The sequence below is a fragment of the Sinohyriopsis cumingii genome, chromosome 5 (genome assembly GCF_028554795.1).
Source record: "Sinohyriopsis cumingii isolate HCF-2022 chromosome 5, ASM2855479v2, whole genome shotgun sequence".
Taxonomy (NCBI): domain Eukaryota; kingdom Metazoa; phylum Mollusca; class Bivalvia; order Unionida; family Unionidae; genus Sinohyriopsis; species Sinohyriopsis cumingii.
In genome coordinates, this window is record NC_142965.1 from 49,165,800 (window position 1) to 49,193,790 (window position 27,991).

General features: G+C 36.5%; 1 protein-coding gene across 3 annotated transcripts; it reads right to left on the reverse strand.

Annotated features, from left to right (window-relative positions):
* Positions 1–1,282: 1,282 nt before the first annotated feature.
* Positions 1,283–27,300, reverse strand: LOC149799123 (NFX1-type zinc finger-containing protein 1-like). Of its 3 annotated transcripts, none has more exons than XR_016421085.1 (4): positions 26,953–27,300; positions 22,448–22,515; positions 5,842–5,936; positions 1,283–1,502 (listed from the first exon to the last, which is right to left on the reverse strand). XR_016421085.1 is itself a non-coding variant. In XM_089958167.1 (4 exons), exon 4 carries the CDS (start codon positions 17,707–17,709, stop codon positions 13,552–13,554), a length of 4,158 nt encoding a protein of 1,385 aa, XP_089814293.1. In that variant the 5' UTR covers positions 17,710–18,819; positions 22,448–22,515; positions 25,144–25,218; positions 26,953–27,300; the 3' UTR covers positions 12,644–13,551. The 3 variants fall into 3 exon arrangements, 2 of the variants coding, with proteins under 2 accessions (XP_089814293.1, XP_089814292.1); XM_089958167.1 differs by lacking the exons at positions 1,283–1,502; positions 5,842–5,936 and adding exons at positions 12,644–18,819; positions 25,144–25,218; XM_089958166.1 differs by lacking the exons at positions 1,283–1,502; positions 5,842–5,936 and adding an exon at positions 12,644–18,819.
* Positions 27,301–27,991: the final 691 nt, after the last annotated feature.

The following is a 27,991-nucleotide window of genomic DNA, read 5'->3' on the forward strand; positions in this document are numbered from 1 at the left end:
ATTTTGTACCCTCTCCTTAGAGCTACATTTATAATTTTATAAAGTTCTTGTTATCTACTTATGCTAGACTCATGGAAGTATAATATCAAACATGATCCCTCTCCCCTTTATTGGAATTTCTACTTAGTATCTTAGGATTGGACAGTAATAGACTGATGGACAGTCTGACAAATACAGTGTATCTCTAAGGATTGGACAGTTATAGAGTGATGGACAGACTGACAGATACAGTCTATCTTAGGATTGGACAGTTAAAGACTGAGAGATACAGTGTATGTTAGGATTGAACAGTTATAGACTGATGGACAGACTGTGTATCTTAATATCCCACTAAAGTGAAGGGAAAACAATAAGAATCATGCAGCCAGAAGAACAGCTAGCATAAGGTTTCCAGCATTTCAAATGGGTATGGCATGTTATGGAAAATTGTCTCCAGTGGGTTACAATGATTACTTGTTCATAGATGTATCCTTAGTTTCATTATTCCCCCACCGTACAGCACCATCCTGTCTGGTTCAAATGTGCAAGTGGATGGCCATAGATAAGCAAGGCCAAGAATTTGATCTACAGAATAATGTGGATGTATGTTTGGGTTTCTGGGAGTGTGTAGAGGGTACTCAGTTTGAACACTCCTGAGATAGATTGGGATGGGTATCTACTGCACTTTTGGAACCCTACTCCACACTAACCAAGAAGAACACTAAGCAAAATTAATGCTGTCGCCATACAAGTCTAATCTCTAGTTTATCTCATCTTTTTCATTTTTGGCTTCAATTTACCTGTCTCATCCAAATGTTCAGTCTTGTGCTTTATCCCTTTGTTCCTTCTTTCTTGCCCTAATTGAGTTTCAAGAAAAGGGTTTTCATGCTCTGGCTCCCATCTATCTTTGGATCCATTCCCTTTTTCTCTCCAGCACCTTTCAAATGCTTCTCCTTTAGATTTACTCTCCTTCAAATGAGCATTGCAAAATCCTACTTTGGGAACTGAAGTTATATCATTTTGGCTTTGAAACCTTGCCCTCAACACTGATACTGAGTGCTTTTCTTCATAAACATCCTCTTCTGAACTCTTTTCTGAAAAACATTTTGATGGCTCAAAACACTCATTTCTTGATTTGGCTGAAGACAGGTCAGAAGAGTATTTCATTTTACTGGGAAATTCTGTCCTTCCAAAATTGCTTCCTGCAAGTCCATCTGCCTGGACTGACTGAGTCGTTTTAGACTTGCCTGCAGTCTTCTTGACCCTTTCCTTTTTTTCATTTCCATCTTCTTTGCTGCTTAAATTTGGCTTGCTCCCATTCCTATAAAAGGTCAATGACCTTGTGAGGTAGTCCTCCCCTGGTTCAGATTGGGATTTTTCCCCCAGATTATGCAAAGCTGGTCTCCTTTCTCTTGATGATGTACCAAACCTCAACTTAGTTACCACTGTCTGCCTTGAGACTTCAGAACCTGTAGTATCTGTGTGGGTTTCAGAATGCTTGTGGTCCATTTTGTCATTGACATCTGGTAAGAAAAATATTTTGACAATATTATCAAGTTTCCCTTGAATGGACTGAAGCTCTTATTTTTTTGGAAAGAGGTTACAGGAATTAAAGACCATTTGAATACTGAGTGCTGAAACCATCTCTGATAATCTTGAACAATACAATTTCAAATAAGCCCTGTGGTGGCCATATTGGATTTAACATTAGCACCATTTTCATTCAGAGCAATATATATATCAATAGAAGACTTTCTATGAAAACGCCATACTAATATGATCATCCATTCAGGAGAAGCAGCTATAAGAAGTTTTTCAAAATGGCCACCATCTATATTTAGGGTCCACTAGATATCATATGAAGTCTTTCAGTGAAAACTGAATGCTGATATGGCCACCATTTCTAGAGAAGTAGCAACAAAAAAAAAATTATAAAATGGACACCATGGCTACTACACTGTGTGTCAGATTAGTATTATTTTTATATAGGACTACCCAGACAATCATAAACAGTAAAATCCCATGTCAATAAAAGGAATGATGATATCCATATTTTCAAGATGGTCATTACTGATTTTAAATTTAGGAGGAGTAGGGACAACAAGATTTTCAAAATGGCTGCTATTGGATGTCAGATCAGCACTATATTTTCACTTAGGACCAACTAGACATTATAAAATATATTTTAGTTAAAACCTTATGCTGATTTTACCTTCCATTCAGAACATGTTGAAATCACAATATTTCCAAGATGGCAATGTGGTGGCCATGCTGTTTGTCCAGGTGGCACCATTTTCATTTAAGATCAACAAGACACAGAAAAAGTCATTCACTGAAAACCCCATGTTGATATGACCAGCCATTCAGGAAGAGTAACAAATAACACAATTTTCAAGATGGCCATTATGGTGACCATGCTGGATATCCAAACAGCACCATTCATAAGACACACTGGACATCAGAACAAATCTGCTGATGTAAACTAATGTTGATGTGACTTTCTCTTCATGAACTTGAGATGAATATGGATTTGTAAAGTTTCATGGCAATCATCAAGATAGTTTAGGAAGTGTGATAATAACAAAAGTGTACTACTGAATGGATAGATGGCAGACAGACAATAGACCACCCATAAGCTCTTCTGGTCTAGGACTAGCAGAGCAAAACATAGGAATGTACATTAGGGTTGGATATATTTGATTCCATTCAGACTTTATCATGCATGCATGGCTACTTCTCCACTTTATAAAGAATTATTTTGCAGTAAATCAATGAATTTTAAGTAAGGCTAACCCTGTTTTACAAATAACTGCAACATCTGTATCACCTCCATACCCCAAACCCCATCCTTGAGGTTACATTCAATGTATAAAAACTGGCCAATCACTTCCAGCAGTCAATGCTGATGGGACCTAATTAACTTGACATAGACTACAATGTATAAGAACTGACCAATCATGTCCAGCAGGCAATGCTGATAGAACCTAATTAACTTCACATAGGCTACAATGTTTAAGATGTATTACACAGTAACTTTGAACAAAATTAAGCAAAACAAGAGAGTAATCAGTCTACATAAGTCTACATTCACCAGTCTCCAATACATACACAGTAATTTATCATGCAAAGAATTAACTGCCTACTTGCCTACCCACCCAACTACTTACCTATCCATCTAACTAGCTAGCAACCCACCCATTTACCGACTCAACTAGCAACAACCTTCTTACCTATCCACTTAACTACCAACCTACCTACTAACCTACCCAACCAACTACCAACACACCTACGTATCTACCCTCCAACTACCCTCCAACTACCAACCCACCTACTGTGACAGGACAACAAAGGACATAAAACAATTCAAGAACATTCTTTCAAAGGGAAGGTAAGATAAAGATTTCATGAAAACCAAAGACTTTTTGTCCTAGAAGCCATATTTTACTGGGTAAAAGTCAGAGGGACCGTCTCAGTGGTCTAGTGGTTAGAGCTTCTGCCTCGTATTCCAGAGGTCATGGGTTCAAACCCTGGCCAAGTCATATCAAAGATTTATAAAAATGGTACTAACAGCTGCATTGCTAGGTGCTCATTATTAGGAGGTTAGTGCTAGGATTGGTTGGCCTGGTGTCAGACATCACTTTAAACTGCCACACTGCAGACATCATAGTGATATGACTGAATTGTTTTTAAAGCTATGTTAAAAATCCAAATCACACACACAAAAGTCAGAGGCTTTGAGTAACCTTGGAGTGACAGCCAGCAGTACATAGCTCATGTATCAGTAATTACTTTGATAAGTATTGTATCCATTCACATGTACAATACAAAGTTAAACCTGCTGAGGGCAGCATAAAAGTATAGTCATTACTATGCAAAGTGTACCAATTGAATAAACATATTTATTTCTACTTCCAACTAGAGTATTCTGAGTAGGCTAGGATGTATATAGGTCTAACATGGGTGAATCTGTGTAATCATATACATAAATACTTAACCCATGTTTTTAAGCCATAGAATGTAGGTCACAATGACTTTCTATTAGACTACAAAATACTATTAGAAAGGGAAATATGTTTGATTATCGTATATTTGCTAATCTCAAACAGATTAAATAAATGTGCCAAGATGTGTGACACTTCTTATCAGGAGAACTGATGGTCACAGAGTTATAAGTACTGTATGATACTTATGCAAAATGAGAAAAGTTGTTGAAAAATTGTGATTACAGCAGTTTTGGGCAATTGAAGTAATTATATAAAGCAAGTATAAACATCTGCTATGCAACAGTTTTTTTTTCAAAAACTGGTGGCCAGGGACAAACATGAATTTTCACAAATGTTGTACCCTTGTAGGTGTACTAAATTGAACAGAGATGTATACACTCATGTGTAAAACCATCAAGCAGTATTAAGTTTACCGAAGTGTAAAATATGCATCACAGTGATTTTAAGGGTGTAGAACTCATCAAAATGCATCCTCTCAGCAGGTTTATGATCCCAGCTATAGCAGTATTAAAAAGTTGATTAAAGCTAATGTGGTCAGTAAAATGAGGTCACAGTGGATTTCTTTTACTGTAAGGGATATGCAAATTAAATTATATGGACTGATGATTCTGGCATGCACAGTGAATGAGATTGAATATCCAAGACAATATGTCAAGATGCATCCCCTCACCTACTTTCATAAATCTTGGTACAAGAGTATGTACACAATTTGCTAAAAACCTATTTGGTTAAAAGCGAAAAATCCTACAAGACATAGTCTCTGCCAGTAAAATGTGACACTAACAATGCAGCACAGTCACCTAGTTTTATTATTGCAGCATGACCTGTGGTTGACAAATAAACATAAGACACAAAATGTAAGTGAAGTCAGTGAAACATGAAAAATAGATCACAACGACCATTTTTAATGACAGTTTAATACTTGTCAGGATGAATTCCCTCACTATGTCTTATGACTCATTTGGTATAACAGTATTTATACAGTACAAAAAAAGCCTGAACTAACCAGAAAACATAAAAATGAATGCACAACTAATGTACATGTATGTACAAAGTCAGCCCCCTCAGCTTGAACCCCATGGGATGAAAGGAAAACAATGGCCACAACTTAATCATGGTGTATGATTGTATATATTTAACCTGTGTGGAAATTGATGATAATGCCAACACTGTGGGTAGTACAATAGCTTACCATCTTTGTGGAGGTAAGCTTAAAATGAGTTGTCAAATGTTATGGATAAGCTTAAACATATTGTCAAAAAATACTATAATACTGAAAAATGTAACCAACAATATTAATGAGACATATCAAAATGAATATCTTAATAAAGTAGTAGAAGATAAAGGTCTACTGTTGTACCTATGTGTTATGCAATGTTCGCTGAAAATCATTAGGACTCAGCACAGACTCTCATCTGCCTGTGTAGTTTTCAATGTATGAATTTAGGTCTATACTGTTTACATTACAAAAAAATAAAGTAAGGCATTTTTTTCAAAAAATGTCTCATATTTAAAAGGTTTATTAGAAAAGGCACATGTATCTATTTTATAAACAAATTTACCTGTGATGGATAGATAGATAGATAGATACATAGATAGATAGATAGATAGATAGGTAGGTAGGTAGGTAGGTAGATAGATAGTCATTCAGTCTGGCAAGAGTGAGTCAAATGGATCAACAATAGTTTTCTGTGCAAGAAAATTTTATCTATGTATTCTAGAAAGGCATTGGATGAAATTATTTATGAAAAATGTTTTAAAAGACTTAGGAAAGATAAACCTGTGAACAGAAGTGCATAGAGGTCACTCATTTTTAAAGTTTGAAGAAACATTTTATGATTAAACAATCGTTAGTTACCATATATTTCAAAACACTGATATCAAATGTGTAAACTGACTGGTTTGCTGCAAGTCTTTTTCCAAATAGTCTGAACTTCATCACCTTTCAAGATCCTGTCAATGAAATGAAGAAATAAATTTAAATTCAACTAATACCAAAATGTAACTCTTAGAAGCATATTACAATAGGTGTAAAAGAAATAATCCTATAAATATTAATTTCTTTATCTAATCCCGATGTACAGTGATAAGAATATTTTTATTTACTATTAAGGCCTTAAAATGTTCCAGTGGGACAGAATTGTGGAACATTGATTGTATTGGTTGCTTCCTTTCATTCAGTGCTGTAAAATAACTAATGGACATGCACTGCATATGTTAAAAAGTGATTTGACATTGTTTGGACTGTAGTTATACAACATTTTGTGGGGAAGGGTAGGATATTTGCCTATATGCCTACATTTACCTACATGATGAGTGAAGGCACTTTCCTTTTGATCTTTTTATTAAGTTTTTTGTGTTCATATTTTTTTTTAATTAGCAGTGATGAAACAAGAAGGCCAAAGCCAGAATCTCAATCACATGATCCCAAGGTCAAAAAGTTGAGCAAGCATGTCACAGAATGAATTTTAGTAGCTTCATCATGATTTATCCAATGCACGTTGAAAATTCATCATGGGATTTAGGAAGCTTCATCTAAAATCTTATCCTAAATTTTTTTTTACTGAGCTTTAGGTGAACTATGAACTCATGGTCACTGGGAGAATTGTCTTAGTTCATAATTATTAATGCCAAGTATGATGAAAAACTATCAGTATTGAAGAAATGTTAGCAAATGAAGAATGTTAACCAAAATTTGAATGCGAATTTTCTATGACTGTGCCCTTGACCCTAAGGTCACACAGACCAGCAAGCACGTTAGAGATTAATTTATCTTAGCTTCATGGAGATTCATAACATAATGATGAGAATCTCTTTCAAGGATATTAGGAAATAACATACAAATGAAAAACTTTAAATTTTGAAAGCTTAAACTGTTCACAATGCCTTCAGAAAAATGACGCCATGTCAAACTTTCTACATCTTATTTGCTTGATAAAAATTATTCCCAATTCAATAAATGTGCATCTTAGTTTATAGAATGCCTCAAAAATGTGACCGAACCATATCTGATGAGACAGGTAGTCATATCTGTCACTATCTGATGATACATGTAGTCATATCTGATGAGACAGGTAGTCATATCTGTCCATATCTGGTGAGACAGGTAGTCATATCTGTCCATATCTGGTGAGACAGGTAGTCATATCTGATGAGACAGGTAGTCATATCTGTCCATATCAGATGAGACAGGTAGTCATATCTGTTGAGACATATAGTCATATCTGTCCATATCTGATGAGACAGGAAGTCATATCTGTCCATATTTGGTGAGACAGGTAGTCATATCTGTCCTTATCTGATGAGACAGGTAGTCGTATCAGATGAGACGGATAGTCATATCTCTCCATATCTGATGAGACAGGTAGTCATATCTGTCCATATCTGGTGAGATAGGTAGTCATATCTATCCATATCTGGTGAGACAGGTAGTCGTCATATTGGGCCATATCTGGTGAAACAGGTAGTCAGATATGTACATATATGACGAGACAGGTAGTCAAATCTGATGAGACAGGCAGCCATATCTGACCATATCTGATGAGACAGGTAGTCATATCTGTCCATATCTGGTGAGACAGGTATCATTCTGTCCATATCTGGTGAGACAGGTTGTCATATCCGTCCATATCTGGTGAGACAGGTAGTTATATCTGTCCGTATCGGATGAGACAGGTAGTCATATCTGAGGAGACAGATTGTCATATCTGTCCATGTCTGATGAGACAGGTAGTCATATATGTCTATATCTGGTGAGACAGGTAGTCATGTCTGTCCATATCTGATGAGACAGGTAGTCATATCTGATGAGACAGGTAGTCATGTCTGTCCATATCTGATGAGAGAGTTAGTCATATTTGTCAATATCTGGTGAGACAGGTAGTCATATCTATCCATATCTGGTGACACAGATAGTCATATATGTCCATATCTGGTCAGACAAGTAGTCATATTTGTCTATATCTTATGAGACAGGTAGTCATATCTGATGAGACAGGTAGTCATGTCTGTCCATATCTGATGAGACAGGTAGTCATTACTGTCCATATCTGGTGAGACAAAAAACAGTCATATCTGTCGATATCTGGTGAGACAGATAGTCATATCTGTCCATATCGTGTCAGACAGGTAGTCATATTTGTCCATATCTCATGAGACAGGTAGTCATATCTGTTCATATCTGGTGAGGCCTGTAGTCATATCTTTCCATATTTGGTGAGACAAGTAGTCATATCTGTCCATATCTAGTGAGACAGGTAGTCATATCTGTCCATATCTGGTGAGACAGGTAGTCATATCTGATGAGACAGGTGGTCATATTTTATCCTTATTTTCTTGTTTTGACTTGCAAAGCCCCAAAACGTGTTTCTCACAGGTCAACCATTTATGTTTCTCACTGACGACACTGGTACTTTTTCCTATTTAAAAAAAAAAGTCATCGAAAACAAATCACATTAAATATATACATAATATTTTAAAAAAATAAACAACCTGCCTACCCTAAGTTTATATGTCCATATCTGACGAGACAGGTAGTCATGTCTGATGAGACAGGCATTCATATCTGACCATATCTGATGAGACAGGTAGTCATATCTGTCCATATCTGGTGAGACAGGTAGTCATATCTGTCCATATTTGGTGAGACAGGTAGTAATATCTGTCCATATCTGGTAAGACAGGTAGTCATATCTGTCCGTATCAGATGAGACAGGTAGTCATTTCTGATGGGACAAATTGTCATATCTGTCCATATCTGATGAGACAGGTAGTCGCATCTGTTCATATTTGATGAGACAGGTAGTCATATCTGATGAGACGGATAGACCTGTCCATATCTGATGAGACAGGTAGTCATATGAGTCAATATCTGGTGAAACAGGTAGTCATATCTGTCCATATCTGGTGACACAGGTAGTCATATCTGTCCATATCTTGTGAGACAGGTAGTCATGTCTGTCTATATCTGATGAGACAGGTAGTCATATCTGATGAGACAGGTAGTCATATCTGTCTATATCTTTTGAGACAGCTAGTCATATCTGCCCATATCTTGTGAGACAAATAGTCATATCTGTCGATATCTGGTGAGACAGATAGTCATATCTGTCAATATCGTGTGAGACTTTTAGTCATATTTGTCCATATCTGATGAGACAGGTAGTCATATCTGTCCATATCTGGTGAGACAGGTAGTCATATCTTTCCATATCTGGTGAGATAGGTAGTCATATCTGTCCATATCTGATTAGACAGTTAGTCATATGAGTCCATATCTTCTGAGACAGGTAGTCATATCTGTCCATATCGGGTGAGACACGTAGTCATAAATAGTCCATATCTGATGCGACAGGTAGTCATATTTGTACTTATCTGTTTTGACAAGTAGTTGTATCTGTCCATATCTGGTGAGACAGGTAGTCATATCTGATGAGACAGGTAGTTATATTTTATCCTTATTTTCTAGTTTTGACTTACAAAGCTAGAAACGTGTTTGTGGTTGGTCAACCATTTATGTTTCTCACTGACGACACTAGTACTTTTTCCGTATTTTAGACAAAAGTCATCAAAAACAAATCACATTAAATATATATAATATTTTCCAAAAATAAACAACCTGCCTACCCTAATTTTAAAACCAGTGCAATAAGAAACACACATTATTTTTGTTTTTGCCTAAATATTGTTTGCATATGAAAATAAATATCTTTTTCAAAATTTGACTTTATCTTCTCCATTCCCTAAATTACCTTACAACAATTCAATGTTTTAAAACTAGTGATCTCAACAAAATTAAATGAATTCACAGTTCATACTGCAACAAAAATGGAAATTTTCATCACTATTTGTCAACATTGTGGTATCCAACACCAGCAATCCCGATCAACCTTATGTCTTTCATGGTTTTAAAAACTCACTCTCAATGAAAAAAGAACAAATATATGCAAGATTCAGAAAAATATTTAGTCTGCCTGTCAGGTTGCATAATCATATTCAAACACGTCTACGGAAATATTTTTCACTATTTATAATCAGAAAAAAATGCATGAAAAGTAAATGGAGTACAAAGAGAATAAAATTATCATATGTACTTGCCAGATCTAAGTACAAACTCCACAGACTCTGATCTGCTGTCACGTGATGCATGGGCAGATCTGTTCCATGCAGATTTTAGGAATTCATGTAATTAGTAGAGGACCTCATCTTCCAATGGATTATGCAATAGCAGATCAGGGTGTATGTTGTTTGCCATTGGACCCAACTTATATGTACTTTAATATATAACACCTCAACTTCAATGCATACTTTATATGTTAGGACTTTGAGCCATGATAAATATGTAGAGATTTAAGACATAATGGTGGGTACTTGTGGTAGAGTGGATGGTACATCATATCCTCCAAACATTGCCAATTCCTCCTGATCCCTCTGGATAAATAAGAGCATAATCTCTTAAAATTTAACCAATTTCTTCCATAGTCAACAAAAGAAAAGTCATGATTTTATCAATTCAATAATTTTTAAAACTAAAAAGTAAAATAAGAAAATTCCATTATTTACATGCATTCATGATTTTTCTCCTGCATACTGTTAAAGTCCCTACCTCAGTATTATTGACAGAACATCACACAGTGTATGAGAGGCTGTATATATGAAGCAAGTGTAGTGGGAACACGAATATTGGTTTTGACATAAAGGGATCCAATTCCCACTAAAGAGAGAGAGAGAGAGATGACAATGACAAGGAAGTGAAGCATTTAAAAATAGAGACCTGTCCTTAAAAGTCACACCAAAGCTGTAAAAACTAGACAGCAAACATAGAGGATAAGAATTATTTTTTTTATAAAAACAACCGAAAGTCAAAATTGTATTTGCAGTTATATGCATTGCCTTGTTTCAGTACCATCCACTTATAGATCAAAAAATTCCTCTTAAACACGTTATTATTAGCATGTGCCAACAACATGTGTGAAATACATATTTGGAGCCAAAGATTGGCTTTATTTATCGAGACATGAATAAAATAAATGTTTCACCAAAGTACAGATAGACATGTTCAATTTAGACTCTGCCCTTTAGGCAATCACCCTCATTTTTCATCTTTAGTACAAGGAAATTTTCTCCGTGTCGCCTATAAGGTGCAGCAGCAGGGAGGGTGAACAGCCTCTAATTGACTCACTCTCAAATCGTTAAAATAAGCCTTCCTCGAAATCGTAAAAATGGTTCGCGTTGATTGAAGCAAAAGATTTTACTTTTTGAGTGACTCACATTATTCATAAAAAATAAGCCTTCCTCGAAATCGTAAAAAAGGTTCACGTTGATTGAAGTGAAAGATTTTACTTTTCGAGTGCCAAGTATGAGGCTTCACACCTCCCCTGCTGCTAAAAATTAAAATTGGTATATCAAATAATGGCAAACCTCGGAAAAGCTTACACAGCTAGATTAGCTCAGGAGCGAGAGGAAGCAATAAAAAAGTATATACCACTGAGAGATGTTGTCAAAGAAAAATTGCAAGCAAGACAAGAATCTCAAGCTGAATACGCTACATGCACAGAACAGTTATTTAAACCCGTTATAAAGGTTATTGAAAAAGTTATATGGAGAGATATTAAGGATGAGGAGAAGGAGGGTATTTTTCCAGCACTAAAACGAACCGCTGAGCAAACAAAAACGATTTTACGAGAACTTCCAACTGATATAGCTGCAGCTCAACCTCCACCTGTCGATGAAGAAATACTTTTTGGTATTGGTAAAATTCGTACTGAAGTCGCCGACGTGATAAAAGAACTTGCACGTAAACCTAAACCAATAAAAGAAAATATTGAACTGATTGCAAAATTTAACGAAGGTGTTATCGAGCAACTTAAAGAAATTAAAGAAAATGATTTACCTGCTATGACACCGAAAGGTATGTTTCAAAAGGATATAATTTTAAAAGAAGATTATGCTACCGTAAATGATGATAATTTCATCAAGTGGATATATCGTGTGTATTTCAATAAAAAAGAAGCCATAAATGATGATCCAAAATTTAAGAGTTTTAAAAATGAAATACTAAGGCTTTATGATGAAGAAGTAAAACAATACAAATTGCAACAACCACCGCCTCCCTATTCGCCACCTGAGCAAGAGCCTTCCTATCAACTTCCTCCACCTCTGCAACAAATAGAACAACAAAAATCACAGCCCAAACCTCAACATAAGTCTGGGTTACCCTCACAACCTGCAGTAATGTTTACCAATGAAGCTCTTAATACTTTTGTTGATCGGGATGAATTAATCAATATTGCTGCGTATCAATATGATTCTAGAGAAAATTATTTAAAACCTGAATTTGTTAAAAAAGTAAAATCTGAAAGTTGGGTTCCTGCATTTTATTTTGCCTCCCTAAATTCGCGTATTACTGTAAAAGATCCAGGGTATATAAAATTTAGACAAGACATAATCAAAGCGAGGAAACAACAAACTCCTCGACCACAATCTCTGAAGGAAGAATTTTACGATACGCCTACTGGTAGTGGTTTTAGTGGAAGTGGTCTTGTTTGCCCTAACAATATCCTCGATGACGTACAACGGTTAGAAGTTCTCATATCGAGAACAATCACCACATGTTCCTTGACAGATATGGTCACATTTCAATATTTCTGCGCAGGGTTGCCTGTAAGATTTAATGTGACATGATACTTTTTCAGTATGCCCACAATCCCATGTTTTCTCAACAAGGACGAAACATTCCCTAGTATGCTCATCTCCACACATTTCCTGACACCTATAACCACATGACAGCATTAGTTCACATGGATCACGGCATGAAAACTCAGATGGCCGTAGATGACACGGCACTTGTTGCTCATGTCCACAGACCGGTATGATTTTCGGAACAGGTTCCATGCATTTCCCGCAATCCATGTAACACAATTTCTTACATTCGTAGTTGATTGCACAACGAATTTTTCTGCACGTTTTATGACACTTGCAGTTTTGTGGCCTGGATCATACACGTCTCAAGGTTTTGGGCAAACATGTCCGCAGTTTAAACGATATTCGCAATTCTTAGAACAGCCACCTTCTGGAGCATTGCTGAAATCATCAGAGACAGCAGCCGTAAAGCCTTTATCGCTAGGATGATTGTGACAATAAAACTTTATCCCTGGACCAACTAAACATTTCGTTTTCATGGTTTGCACTAACTTATTCCACAGTTCAGAACGTTTGGAGAACAAATTAAAATTTCCAATAACATATAACCCTTTCTTTGCCCTCGACAATGCAACACAAATCCTATTTTCGACCCTACGAAGCCAATTTGTCCTTCTTTATTACTTCGCACAAGAGAAAGGATGACAATATCATTCTCTTCTCCCTGACAGGTATCGACCAAGGTAAGCCGAACTTTTTTAAATGCCTCTGCAGGCATGCGTTTTCTTAGACAAAATAATTGTCCAGAGTACAGGGTAAGAACGGTGATCTGGGAAGGTCCATAACCCTGCTGAAGTAAATATTGGCAAAATGCCACTGTGAATTCCGTCTCATGCTTGTTCGAATGACTTTTCACGTCCTCTTCATGCTAGCCGGGATAAGTATGGTCTATGAAGTAAATAGAGGACGACACACCTTTGATAACTTCTGCATTCTTTACAGACTCATGATCTCTAAGATCAGGATATATATGACGGATCAGGTCTGCTATTTCTGGTCTCATTCTGTGCTGCATGTGAAGACAGTTCCAGCTCATGTCATTCTTTATCATCCTCTCAAATAAAGACAGGTCTAAATTGTAATCTCTCGCAAGTCTGAAAACAGTCGGATTTAGTTTGAGCTGCTTATGATCTCCACTGAGAATCAGATGCTCACAACCGGTGCTGAGCGTGGTGACAACGTGCGCCTCTAAAACTTCAGCTGCCTCCTCTACCACAATAATACGGGGGCGAATTTCCTGCAGAACTGATTGATATCGAGCCGCCCCAGTCGTAGTCATCCCCATGACAGTGGAATGACGCAAAATTTCCTTATCCTCTTGCATAATGGCTTCTTTCAACCTTTCAGCGGCATGATCAACTTCTTCGAAATTTATTTTCTCCATAAGGTATTCTTTATACAGGAAAATCCACCTTCGATAAAGTCGCCATTTGTCTTTTTGTGTCATTGTCCAGAGACTCTGTAATCTGTCAGCTTCATCCTTGCTCATTAGATCTGTGCCAAGTAATTGTTGCTGCACGTGTTTCTTTATTATTCTTCTGAGATCTTGTTGTTGTATCGAAATATAATCATCTTTTCCATCTGGAATGTAGTCAATTTTTTCTACATCAAGGGCAACATCGTTTGGTTTACTTGAGAAAATGAAATGGAATGTTTCTCTAATATCATCTATGTCGCTTTCGAGCATTCTTTCTTTTTGAATGGTATCTACCTCGTTCTCTGTACCAGTTAGGCCCCACATGTCGTCATCGTTTTCATATTTCCTGTTTAATTCTAACTTTGCCTGAACTTCCTCTCTATTAACTGTTCTTTCTTCTATATCTATATTCTGTTTTTCGACGTTATTTATTTCACGTGGATTCTGGTCTCCTTCTCTGTCGTTTTCTTCTCCTTTTTCGATTTCTGGAGCAACCTTCCCCAGGTCTAACCATTCTACAATAACAGAATATTTATTTCCTAGCATTTTAGTAACTTTAGGATCCTTGCAGTAAAGCTCACGGAAACCGTTGGTTAGTTGTGTGCATGCTTGATCCATAAAGGGACTCAGAAACTCCTCACGAATAAAATTTGTCTGAGTATCGATGACCCTTTCGGTTATAACGTTGAACTGTTTCTTTAATTCGTTAAAGGTCATTTCGGCTTTTTGTTTGTTTTCATGAACAACTTCATTTACGTTGCAAACCCTAAAATTACGAATAGAGCATTTATTAACCACGTCACTGCTGCTCTGATTACCTACACGCACTACGTTCCCTTCATAAAATTTTTTGATTCCCTCCAAGAACTGTTCAAGTGCATGGTTTGTATAGCACACGACCAGCATTGGTCGAGGGTCGCGACTGCCGTCGTTTGGGTTTTTGGACCATAAATGGCGATTGTAAAGTAGTGCCTTTACAATCTTCAAACCTATGTAGGTTTTGCCAGTGCCCGGTGGTCCTTGTATGATTACAAATTCCTTTGTTAGGGCAGATATGACAGCATCATGTTGAGACTGATTCAGATGTAGAAGCTCGGCTGGTGGCCAGCTGGATCTCTCCAATACTCGAACATTTCTTGCTGGTCTCGACTCATCACTAAAAGAATCAATATCGACTGTCCTCATTGTTCCTTCTTTTTTCAATCTTGATTTTTCCCGAATGACAAAAGTTTCATCAACAAGGGGTCGGAGTTCAATATTTGTCTTAAATGTATGCCTCAGATATAAAGGTGGCTGTACGTCAGTTTCACACCTGACAATGTACTTTTCAAACGGTAAATCTCCTGTGTGTATCTTTTGCAGACCTGAAAGAACATGACGATATGCCTCAAAGTATGCCGATGTCTCAGCCATTGTAAACTCCATTGTCAGAATTGTTTTCACTGTGTCATGGTCGTGTTCAAACTTTACATGCAAAAGTCCTTTTTCGAGGCATGTTGGGTCTCTTTCAGTGACGGTGGCAAAGTATAATGTTTCGAAAGAATCTGCAGAGAGACACACAAGGGAACCAAAAAGAAGTCGTTTAGAATATTCCCAGCGAACTTTCATGTGACTTACATCAAACCGAATTAGAAAAGATATTCCAGAATTTGAACAAACAGGAGCAACGATTCTTACATGTTGATAGATTCGTATACTTTGTAATCGTCTAGTATTTCCGTTGTCTCGCATAGCTCGCTGAAATTCAGCTATTCCGTCCCTCAAAGGGCCTATAAAATCTTCTCTGAGAAGTCTATACTGTACATCAAGGTAATGATCGGTATCTTCGTAATGGCCTGTTGATTTGTTTTTGCGCAAAAATGGCCTAACATGGGCGTCAAGTTCTAACGTCTGGGGAAAGACCTTGTATTCACGGAAGTCATCTTCCGGGTCACACTCTTTAAGTGGAACTTGTTTCTGTCCTTTATTTTTAAAGTGATCACCTTTAAGGAGATCATTTTTACACTCGGTCAAAATCTTAAATTCGTCCAGCAAGCTATCATCTTTCACCTCTGATGAGTTGATCATGGCATCAACAACTGGTTGTATGGCGGTGTGTATGCCAATGCAAAGCATCAGACTAGCACTTGGCATTCGAAGACATGTTTCTCTCACTATCGTTACCACATCTTTAATAAACTGGATATGCTCTTCCACGTTTCCCTTGTTGACTTCTAGGAGAACAAATGTTATATAACCTACTACACTATTTGTAAAACTGTCTAGTCTCACAGAATTGAGTATTAACCGGAGACTGGAATCCATGGAATGACACTGACAGGCTTTGCTCAAAACTCTCAGAAAATCTTTTAAGTATTTTCGATCATTTGAGCATTCGTGAAGATAAGCTTCCATGCTACCATTATTTACACGTGTCGCCAAAACCTGGACGATTTCACTCGGCTCCCGATTAATTAGTTCTGATAGTTTTGTTTTTCCAGCGAGATCAACTCCAAGAAATTTAAAGGCATTACCGACCGTTGCATCTTTGCAGTAACCCCTTCCTCTTACCCGCACATGACTGTCTCTTCCATGCCCGTTGTCATCTCTTCCCCAACTCCTTTCTCTACCTCCTCGTCGCGGGATAGCACCACTTCTCCCAGTGTCTTTAGAATTTCTGTGCTGCCACATTTCATCATAAGCCTCACCTTGGTGTCTTGTTTCCACAAATGTCCTATTCATTTGGAGTTCTTTTAATGAATCTACCTGTTTATCTTCGCTGCTAAAGTCGTAATGATTTGTCACGGTGTTCTCAAGTCGTCCCCAGTGCATTCGTTGTGATCTTTTCGTATTATCTGTCTCATAGTGTCTGTGTTTATCTTGGCTTACCAAACTGTATTGATCTATCTCTAGATTTCCAGATTGATCTCGGCGTCTACCTTGGTCTCTTTCAATTCCTCCAAGCACTGGCCGTTTATATTCTTGACTATTCGTTGCTCGGTCACCTTGAATACCGAATCTAACCTTTTCTCTTTCTCTCCCTGTCTTGGACCTTTCCATATTTGGATGTTCCGTTCGGTCATCTTGCCTTTCTGACTCCTTAGATCTATGACGATCAATTTCATGATTTTTAAATCTACTCGTATTACTCACCACGTTACTCTCAGACCTATCATTCTCTAACTTATTATGCCCGTCAGTGCGTTTTTCTCTGTCTGTACATTGACGTCTAACCATCATCTTTGAATTTTTAAATTGACTCCAGTGTTTCTCTCTGTCTCTGTCAGACCAATTAATCATTGACTGATTATGTTGGTCACTGTCCCTAAATTGGTGTCCGGTTTTAAAGCGATTTTTAGAATTCCCTTGCATTTTCGCTGGCCTTTGTTTATCTGTTTGTTTATATTGGTCCATCTGGCCTTCTGTGTCACTAAATTCATGTTGTTCTTTGGCTTGGTTTCGTATTTGACCCTGGCGTTTCTCTTGGGCATCAATAGGTTTATGTACCTCTTGATTTTTAAATGGATCACTGTGCAGCTTTCTAGTTCCAGACATAGATGAAGTAATCTCTAGCCTTCTAAATGGTCCTTTGCTGCTTTCCCTGTCGCCCTTGGGTCTTTCCATCTCCATATGTTCACGTCGGCCATTCAGCCCATCTTGTTGCCTGAAATTGTGTCTAGCTATCTCTGGATTTCCCACAGTTACTATTTTCTCTTCTCTGTCTCTCTCGGAGCCAAATGTCTTTACTTTATTGTCGTGCTCATTTTTCTTTTTTTAACCTTAAAATGTTTTCGATGTTCTATTTGATTGCTAAATCTATCCAGGCTCCACAATTGGTCTGTCACAAACCTCTCTTGCCTCCTGCCGGGGCTTTCTATATCCGAATTTTCATTCCTATTTTCAGGTTCCCTGAATTCGAATTTTGTCTCAGGACGTTTAGGTTGATCCAGTTGCTCCGCGGTGGCGCCTTCATACATTTCTAACTTTGTGTTGATTGACTGGTCAATAATCCTCTCATGGTCCCTAAATTGATTTATCTCATATTTTTGTTTTTCAAATTGACGCTTATGGCTCCCATGCCTTTTCTTAGACGTATCTATCCCTGGATGTTCATGTTGGTCACTTTGATTTTCGAGTTCTTCAAATGTGTATTCATCCATCCTTAGATATCTAAATGTTTCTGCTGGCAAGCTCTGGCTACTTTCAGACCTGTCTATATCTGGATATTTGAATTGTTCAACGTATCTTTCTTTATTCCTAAATTTTAATTGATTTGTCTTTTTTATTTCCAAATAACTTCATATGCCCTTCTTGGTTTCTAACAAATTCTTTTGGCCCTTTCTGTTTAAGTCTTTCATTGCGCCTTTGTCGACCGTTTAGTTCATGTTGATCGGTCTCAGTAACTTCAAATGTATTCTAGTGTACTCCTCTGGCAATTTGTGATTGAACCCTATTTTTGATCTGCATTTTGATCACTGTCCATTTTACGAATGTTTAGATGTTGTCAAACAGTCATCTCTGAATTTTAAAATCGATTTCTCATGCTTTCTACATCTCTCTTAGATCCATCTGTCTCTAACTGTTCCCATTTTTAACTGTTCCTGTCTTGTTTAACAAACTGGTGTCGATCCACATTAGCTAGATGTCCAAATGGAAAATTGTGTTTATTTTGTACTCTAATAGGCGAAGCTACATCTGAATCGTATAACTACTCCTGGTCAATGCTTTGGGTGTTAATACCTTTAAAATTAAATATTATAATTATAAACATCGTTTTCATATGATAGTGGGTACAAAATCGTTATATTATGAAATAGTTAAGTCCTGAAAGAAATAATGACAACTTTGTGTAGGTAGGAAATGAACACTTGAGCTGAAAATACTTAAAGGAGAAATAATATTAAATGGATTTTCTAAACAAGGTATTTTGTCTTCAGATTTATGATGAGAAATCAAATGGGACAGGAGGTTTATTTTTCAAAACGTGGCATTGTTTTTCCACACACCATGATGTCCAGTTATTTCTTGTTAACCTGAACAAATATAGGTATGGTCAACTAAAAATTAAACATAGTTTTGAACCCGGGTCTGCCGGATTACTGCAACCAATGCCGTATCCGCACGCACCAATCCCCATACCATCTCGATTTTGCACAGACTACCAAAAATGATGCTATACCGTCGCTGGTATAGGCATTTGTGTGTAGCAGATGCACCCGCATATAAACCAGTAATTCATTTTCCTCTAAGTACACTGTCACTCTGGATTCCTGCGATAGAAATTAAGGTATGTCAGTAGTTAATGGGGTTACCTAAGGGTCATATCATTTTACGTACAGAAAATGGCGGAAACATTTATAGGGTCAAGCAAATTTATAGTGTCAAGAAATACATAAGGTCAATGGGAATTTAACAGGGTGGGACAGTATAGGGTCAAGGGGAAGTTAACATGGGTGACTTCACGGTACTGGACTCTAGGGACAAATGGCAACAGTGTAGCAAGTGGCTGACCTCAAAAATGTGAAAAAGGAATCTAACCTCAGGGGGACTATAACATGATGGGACGGCATTGATTTGAGGTAAAATGAACATGGGTGATGATAAGGCATTGGACACTAGGGGAAAAAGGCAACAGTATTGCAAATGTCTGTCTTCAATCGGGCAGTGAACTAGTAACAGTATTCTAGTTGACATCAATTCGCCCTTCTATAGGTAGATAGATTCTTTGAATGGATTTATAGGAACAAATGGGTTTTATGGGGACAAACAAAGCATGTACAAACACAAACAAACAAAACAGAAAACACACCAATAAACAAAATAATAACCATACACAAACAATCAAACAAATACTTATTCAAACATAAAGACAGAATTTTTTAGGGGAAATAGTGAAAGAGTATATCTTTTCCAGGCAAGTGAGTGGTTCATATTTATAGCCTCAACATTTGGAAAATCATATGGAAGAACCTAGCATATATTTATAGCTACACCTTGTGGGAAATCATATGGAAAACACAAGTATATTTTTATAGCCTCAAAGCGTGGTTAACCTCAACTGGGCGGTGATTTAGTAACAGTGTTCGAGTTGACTTAATTACCAGCTAGTCTAGGTAAGTATGGCAAATTCTATGTCAAACGTGACATAGAGTAGATAATTGGGGTACTCTACGGCCTCAAAAAGGGTTTATAGAGTCAAAGGGTTTATAAGGTCAAAGGGGAAGGGTCTTGTTAAAGGGTTTTAAGTTTCATTGGTCAGTTAGACACACACTTCACCTTGTGTTAGCTTAAAGTGCAAGCGAAGAAGCTGTAAACTCACAAAAATACAATCACATGTTTTATATGCTATGCAAGAGAAGAACCCCAAACGATCCTTTTCAGAGCCATTCATTCGCCTGGTAAAGATAAACTCTTTCATTATTACGCCTCCCCCCCAACTGTCTTCTTGTTGAATAAGTATTTGTTTGTTTGTTTTTGTAGGTCTATTTTGTTTGTTTATGTCAATGTTTTGTTTATCTCTATTAAACCGCTTTGTCCCTATAAATTCATTTCACATACCTACTTATCTACAGTAGCGCCTATTGACGTCAACTCGGACACTTTTACTAATTCGCGGACCGATTGAGGTCAGCCATTTGCAATACTGTTGGCATTTTTCCTAACTGTCCAGTACCGTGACGTCACCCATGTTTATTTTCCCTTGATCCTATATTGTCCCACCATGCTAAATTCCCATTGATTCTAGATTCCTTATTCATTTTTTTTAAGGTGAGCAAGTCGGAACACTGTTGACATTTTTCCCAAGTGTCCAGTACCATAATGTCACCCATGTTAAATTCTCCTTCACCCTATACAGTCACACCATGTGAAATTCTCACTGACACCACACACTTTTTCTGCCTAAAATGATATAACCTTCAATCGTCCCCATCAACTACTTATATCGAGGTTATTCGATTTAAATACAAATATTCACCACACAGAGTGGGATTCTACAGGAGAATGCTTCATAACATTAATATAATTTTAAAAACGAACAAATAATGCTATCATCATACAGAGGATAACCCTTTACTTTGTTCTGAGCGATAATAAACACTCATTATAACGCATCACTTTCTGTATGGATAGGTATTTTAATACACAAGCACCTACTTAAAAGCACGCTTTGATAACAATATAACAAAGGTTGATAGCTAATGTCTAAATTGTGAGATGTTTAATCTTCAGATAACCGTAAATTTCGACCACCTGCTTTGTCAGTAGATACTCATTTGTTTCATCACATTTGTGTCCTTAACTCCTCGAGTTCTTAATTTTTTTATATACACAGGTTATAATTGCTAAAATATTTAGTTACATGTTTGAAGGTGAACTTCCGATCTCGGGAACAGATCATAGCTAAATGGTTTGAGAAAAAGGGTAAATGGATTGATACACAGCAAATGAAAATAATTGGGATAAAAGCGTACGTGTGTGAGTTGGATTTTTAACGTAGCTGTAACAAATTTTCAGTTATATCGCTATAATGTCTGTCGTGTGAGAGTATATAGTGATGCTCTTGATTGTCTGACTGAGGACTAAGGTCGGTGAAATTGGAAGAGAATCTATGTAATTTGACTAGAAGTAAAACACCGCTTTAGTCCACTTGGTACATTAAGTTAAAGATGAAATCGATTGCGCTATGAAACCTGATTAAAGGAATTTGTGTACCATCAAACATCATTGAAGACGACTATACACTTTGATATTTATAATCCACATTACAAATTAAGCATTTCAGCAACATCATTGTCACCATTAACAGCAATGAGTTTTACTTTCTTTCCATGGTGTGATATATAAATTGCTGCATATATTTATTGTGTCGTTTCTTCCAAAGATAAAATTTTTAATATTTCAAACACAATTATTTGCCTCAGATGTAAAAAAGATCGTCTTTTATGGAATGTTCATGAGCTGCAATATTTGTTTGTGATTGGTTCTATATACACAGATATTCCAACATTTATTCAAGATATATGCACACACACACACACACGCATGCACACACACACGCACACACACACACACACACACGCTCGCGAGCAATTAACCTGATCTTATTGAGTTATAAATATTATGTCATTCATATTTTTCTCGTATTTCTCCAGCGATTGTCAATACAGTTATTTTGACATCAACTTTGCTGTTCCGCTTTCCTGACCATTACTGATCTTGTTGTTATATAGCCAACGTTGGGTTGGGTGGATTTAATCTAAGGACGGTAAGAGGATGAAAGACATAATTCTAACTGGATAAAGCCAGTAGTATTGCTAGTAATGACTACTGGGAAGGTGAAATATAATTATTACCTTCTTATTCTTACCTGCTTTCTTCTTATATTTTTCCACATGAATTTTAGCATGACACCAACATTAGACGTTTTCTGTTTACCTGAAAAAGACCAACACTGTTTCAATTGTGATATTGCAGCTATCAAATAATGATAACATTTCTTTAAGCTTATCAATATATATACCCTGTGATTAAGGGCTATATAACCAAAGATGAGACTGATATAAAATACGGGTTTACTGGAAACGCTGTAACCCTTTTTCATTCGGCATACATTGATTTAGATGTTGATTTATTTAGTCATAATAAACTTGATGACGCACATAGATACTCTCGATCGATTAATTGATAAACTCAATGAACTAGTCGGTTCTGCCATGCGCAAACATTAACTCATACATGAGTGTTTTGAAACAATGTATTCATAGCTTAATTGTCCAGATGTTGCAGTAATGGCAACAAAACGTCTTACTAATTAGATAATGTTTGCATTAACAAACGCACAAACTATAGTCTGTCTAGGTAACGAACACGAACTCACGAGTGGATTAATAACATTAAGGACCGAATATGAATTTATTATAAGACCACAGTGTACAAGATCAAAATGATGAACATATATCAAACTTTATTTTGCCTAGCGGCCAACGTCTAGTTATGTAGGTCTTAAAGGGACTTTGATATTATAAGTGGCTTTTTATATTTTTTTCCTCTAAAGAGCTTTTCCATGCTTTCCTTAAGTTCTTCTTAATCCTATTTATCTCCCTGTATTTTTCTGCTCCTTCAAGGGCTCCTCACTTTCTTCTCAGGTTTCTCCTCACATGACATAGGTCGACGATATTTACTGTGACCCAGGGCTTGTTTATTCTACGATGTTTACGATGGCTCTCGCTTGCTGTGCATATTACTGTCGTGTTAAACGTGGAGATCAATGAGTCTAGGTTTATTTTTTCAGGACCGAGAATTAAAGGCAATGCAAATTTACCGCCCATGTATGAAAAAATATTTGTGCCTCGCACGGATCTTTAAGCTTTCAAGTTCAAACCTGATCCTAACCTCTAATGACTTCTTTGTTTTCCTCAGACGAAGTTTGATAGTCATTATCAGCTAGTCTTGGTTGCATCCTATGACAGCTCCTGGGAGGCTATGTGTTCTGTTAGTGTTCACGCTAGATCCAAAACGCTTCCTTACCAAGATGTGGTCGATCTGGTAGTGATAATTTTCGTCTGGGCTGTACCAAATCCATCTTCTATATAGTTTGTTGGGGACAAGGGTGTTCGTTTGTTTGTGGGGACATGGGTGTTTGTTAGCATTAGGTGATTGGAGGTTGCGATTTCCAGGAGTTTCAATCCTCCCTTATCGGTATGTGCATTACAGTATGAACCACAGACGTCTCGCCACTCTCCCCAAGATTCTTCTCCTACCTTTGCATTCCACCCTTGTTGAATAGTTAGAATATCCTACTTGGCTGTCTGGTCAAAGAGAGTTAAACGCATGTCATATAACGCATTCGTTCTCCCGTCATTATGGTTAGATGCTGGAGCATAAATCTCTATACTGTTGATGTTAAAGGGAGATGCCCTCAAGCGGATGATAAGCATCTTGCTAGACACAGGTCGAAAACACGTGACTGCACTCACAATGTCCATATGTAACCTACAACCGACTCCATGTTCATGCTTGTCATCGTGTCCAGTGGAGTAAATCCTGTGTCCTGAAACTGTTGACCTCTCTCAGACATTCTTTAAGCACACCTCTCAGAGTCCAATGATGAGCCATTGGTATCTTCCCATCTCATAGGTTTGCTCCTCAAGTTTCCCTGCTGGTCTTAATGTTCTGACACTCCACGTTACAATGATGATCCTATCTCTGATGGTAGTCTCACCAGTAGCATACTGATCAGCTCATGCTGGTGTTCAGCAGATGGCGCGATAATTTGGTAACCCGGGCTGCGACCGATCCGGTATGAGAACTCTATCTAATTCTAATATAGGAAATTAACTTTTTACGGGTAATTATCGTTATCAAGTGGAAAGAAGAGAATTGATAAAAATAGAGAACAAAATTCTTCCTTTATGGGAATCAAACCCCATATATTTGTGTTTGTAGGAGGACACCCCACCTTTCGGACCACGATATCATTTATGCTCTATGCTGATTTATATGATCTCAACAAAACTAATTGTACTCTGTAAACACTACTATGATTTTTGTTAACCATTTCTGATGTTCAGGAAGCCGTATCAGATATGGCTTTGTACTTATTTGCAAATAAAAAATAGTCTTTTCAAAGTTCGTTTCCTCACTAACCATTCCAGTTCTAAATACAATGATTTTGAATTCGCCACTAGAGAAAATTAAGGCACCGGTTACCGCACTATATTTGCTTCTCATGTCATAGTTTTGTTCGTAGCAGACACAAATTGTACTTTATATTGAATGTTGATTATTTATTTGGCCATTTCAAACTGTACAGCATGGAGTCTTGAATAAGTGACGGACGTGCAGTAACCGGTTTCGAGCGACAATTGCTTCAGACCCTCTGTACAGTACGTTTACATGTACATGTCAATCGCTTTCTATGATTGAAGTATTTTACCTAACATCTCCAAGGTAATTAACAACAAGTTCCATAGTTTCTAAAGAATGTGTGCCTGATAAATTAAATCTGTATTTAATATCATACTTTACCCAGTTTTAGGGCATAATAATTTCAAAATAACCTACCTTGTAAACTGTTGCTGTCATAAAAGCTTCGACGTTGCTATGTACTGTATGTTGTTTTGAAAACGTGCAGCTGATCTGGTAATAATTAATTGATAACAGTACAAATTCGGTTTTATATACATTTCTTGCTCGTGTTTTCAGAATTGTTTTCTTCTTCTAGAAGCGACAAATTACTGGTAATAGATAATTACAAATACCGGTTTTATATGTAGCATTATACATCGCACCAATGCCAGTTTATCATTAATGCCGACATTATAATCAAACCATTTTCCTTAAAATTAACGTAGCCTGTATAAGTGAAATACGATACAGTTTTCAGACATTTATACTTATCTAATAAGGAAAACATCTTGAAAGTTTAATCTTGTTTTAAGACTGCGTGAATAGTTTACTGTGTGTAAATTCATTTCAGCCAAAACATTTCGCATTGTTCGCGTTCTAAACCTCACGCGCCACCGCCGATGACGTCATCGCTCTAGAAAAATATAAAAACTGCAACATATTTTTAAAGACAAAGGTAAAACTATATAAACTACACAAAAAACCTATTAAATACAGAAAATAAAGTTTATACATTTTCTGAGGCCATTACAAAGTTATGTGGTCGCTAGTGCTTGTAATATTCTCACAGATTTAACTGGTCATAGTTATCCAGCATTTATTACCAATATACAATAGCCAGTTGGTATTAAGGAAAAATATTTGAGAGAAATATAATATTTTAACAAGAGTACACGATAATTAGTTATGTATAACGCAGTTATAAAGTAACTAAATACATGGCAGATCTAATTGGTTGCATTGCCATCAAATTTCAGAATTTAAATATTTTGAGGAGCAAAAAAATCTCAAGATTTCAAAGGAGTCAGTTCCTCGATAAGTATCCAACAGCATGAAAATATCGATCTCATAATTCGTATAACACTGAAGGACCATACGGAACTGTACGGCCGATAAAATTGTCCAATCAGACTTATTCCGTAGGTATTAAACTAAAATAAAGTTACGAAAAAGTTTTCATCGATACGGCAACGATACGATATTATCCTAGATTTGATAATATTTCTTCATATTTCAATGATCTTGTTGCGAAATAATCATTAACATATTATTGTCAGGATGGAAAAAAAATAGCTAATTACAGCTCTAAGCCTTAGTTGAATTATAATAGGTCTAATGGTTCATGCTGGAGCACATAGGAAATGACCATTACAGGCAAGGTTCTTGAAATGGGATGCATTCCGTGATGATGTACCAGTAAGAAGATCTTAGAAGTTTCTCAACGTGCGGTTTGCATAAAAAATTTATTTTTTATTTTCATGGATTTTATGCCTTCATGACACGTATTTTATATATGTGCAATTTAAAGTCATACCTAACATAATTCGGAGTATCTATCAAGGATTATACTGATACGCCTTTAAACCATATATATATATATATATATATATATATATATATATATATATATATATATATATATATATATATATATATACGGAATTGAATCGGTTGGTCGTACTTATATATGTGTCTGTGCGTGTTGTATGGATGTGTATGTGTGTAGTTCTGATTGTGATTATGTTATTTGTTGTATATATGTGTATGTTTGTGTGTAGTTCTAAATGGGATTATACTCTGTAAGCTTCTGCTTCATACAATTGTTAAAAAAAGAATTAATGCCATTTTAAAAATATATAAAAATTTGGTGTTAATCATAAACAACAATTCAAATATCTTCTTTTTTCTACAAGCTTTTTACTCTAATGTTTCTCTTTCAATAAATTTAATTCTGATTCACCTTACCTTTTGCCTGGTCTACTCTTTTTATATTCCATGTACCATCATTTCGTCCTTGAACAAACGTTTGACTGGCCACCGATAAACGAAATGGTAGCAACAACAAGCGCAGTGTATTTTAAGTGTGCTATAATCACATACAGAACAAGGACGTGTTTTCAAGAAAAGGAAAGACCCATTTTCAAGTCAGTAAGTTCTCCTGTTGTTACATTCTATATGTGTTACCAGTAAAACACTATCGTCTAAAACAATAATCGATACCATTCTGTACCCGTATACCGACTTCCTGTTTGATTTCTTTACCGTAGAGAATAGTTCGACCGTCATCTTATAGAATACAACCAATATCAAAGCATTCGTCTTGAAAACTTGGTTTGCTTCAATTCTTCTGGAATTTAATTCACTCTTTTCAATAGACGAAGAACACAACAAGGACAAGGCACCTTTCGTATGATATTAGTGTGTGAATAGAATCAGGCTATGTTTAATGTTGTTTTGTCATCGATGCAGATCTATAGTCCAACGGCTGGTCGTAATAGCTAGTCTAATGTATACAGTGTAAGTTTGATCCTTGGATTCCAATAATAACCCATGTTTTCAACTTGCCCTCAAAATCCAGTAAACCAGTCATTTTTTCCCCGAACCTTGATGGTAAAAATAGTTTATATATAAATATACTAGAAGCTTGTCATTTGGGAATACATTATGGGTTTGTATAAATCTATTTTCAGTCCCAATCTACATTCTCAGAAAGAGCTGTCTCTGAATTTGGAATGAATCTACTTCTTAAAACAGCCAAGTTTGATCTCATACAGGTTTATACACATGTTATATATATATATATATATATATATATATATATATATATATATATATATATATATATATATATATATATATATATATATATATTGTGTACCTGGAATCCCACTATAGAAAAGTGTACAAAAAACCTTGTTGGTAGCAGCTCCAGTGTATGTATGAAAGGAAGTGACCCTAAGAAACAACTGTTGAAGATTCTGATAAAAGCTTTAAATTTAGGTTT

Coding starts and splice junctions, on each gene's coding strand:
- LOC149799123 (XM_089958166.1), bottom strand. CDS start 17,709: ATGGAGATGGAAAGACCCAAGGGCGACAGGGAAAGCAGCAAAGGACCA.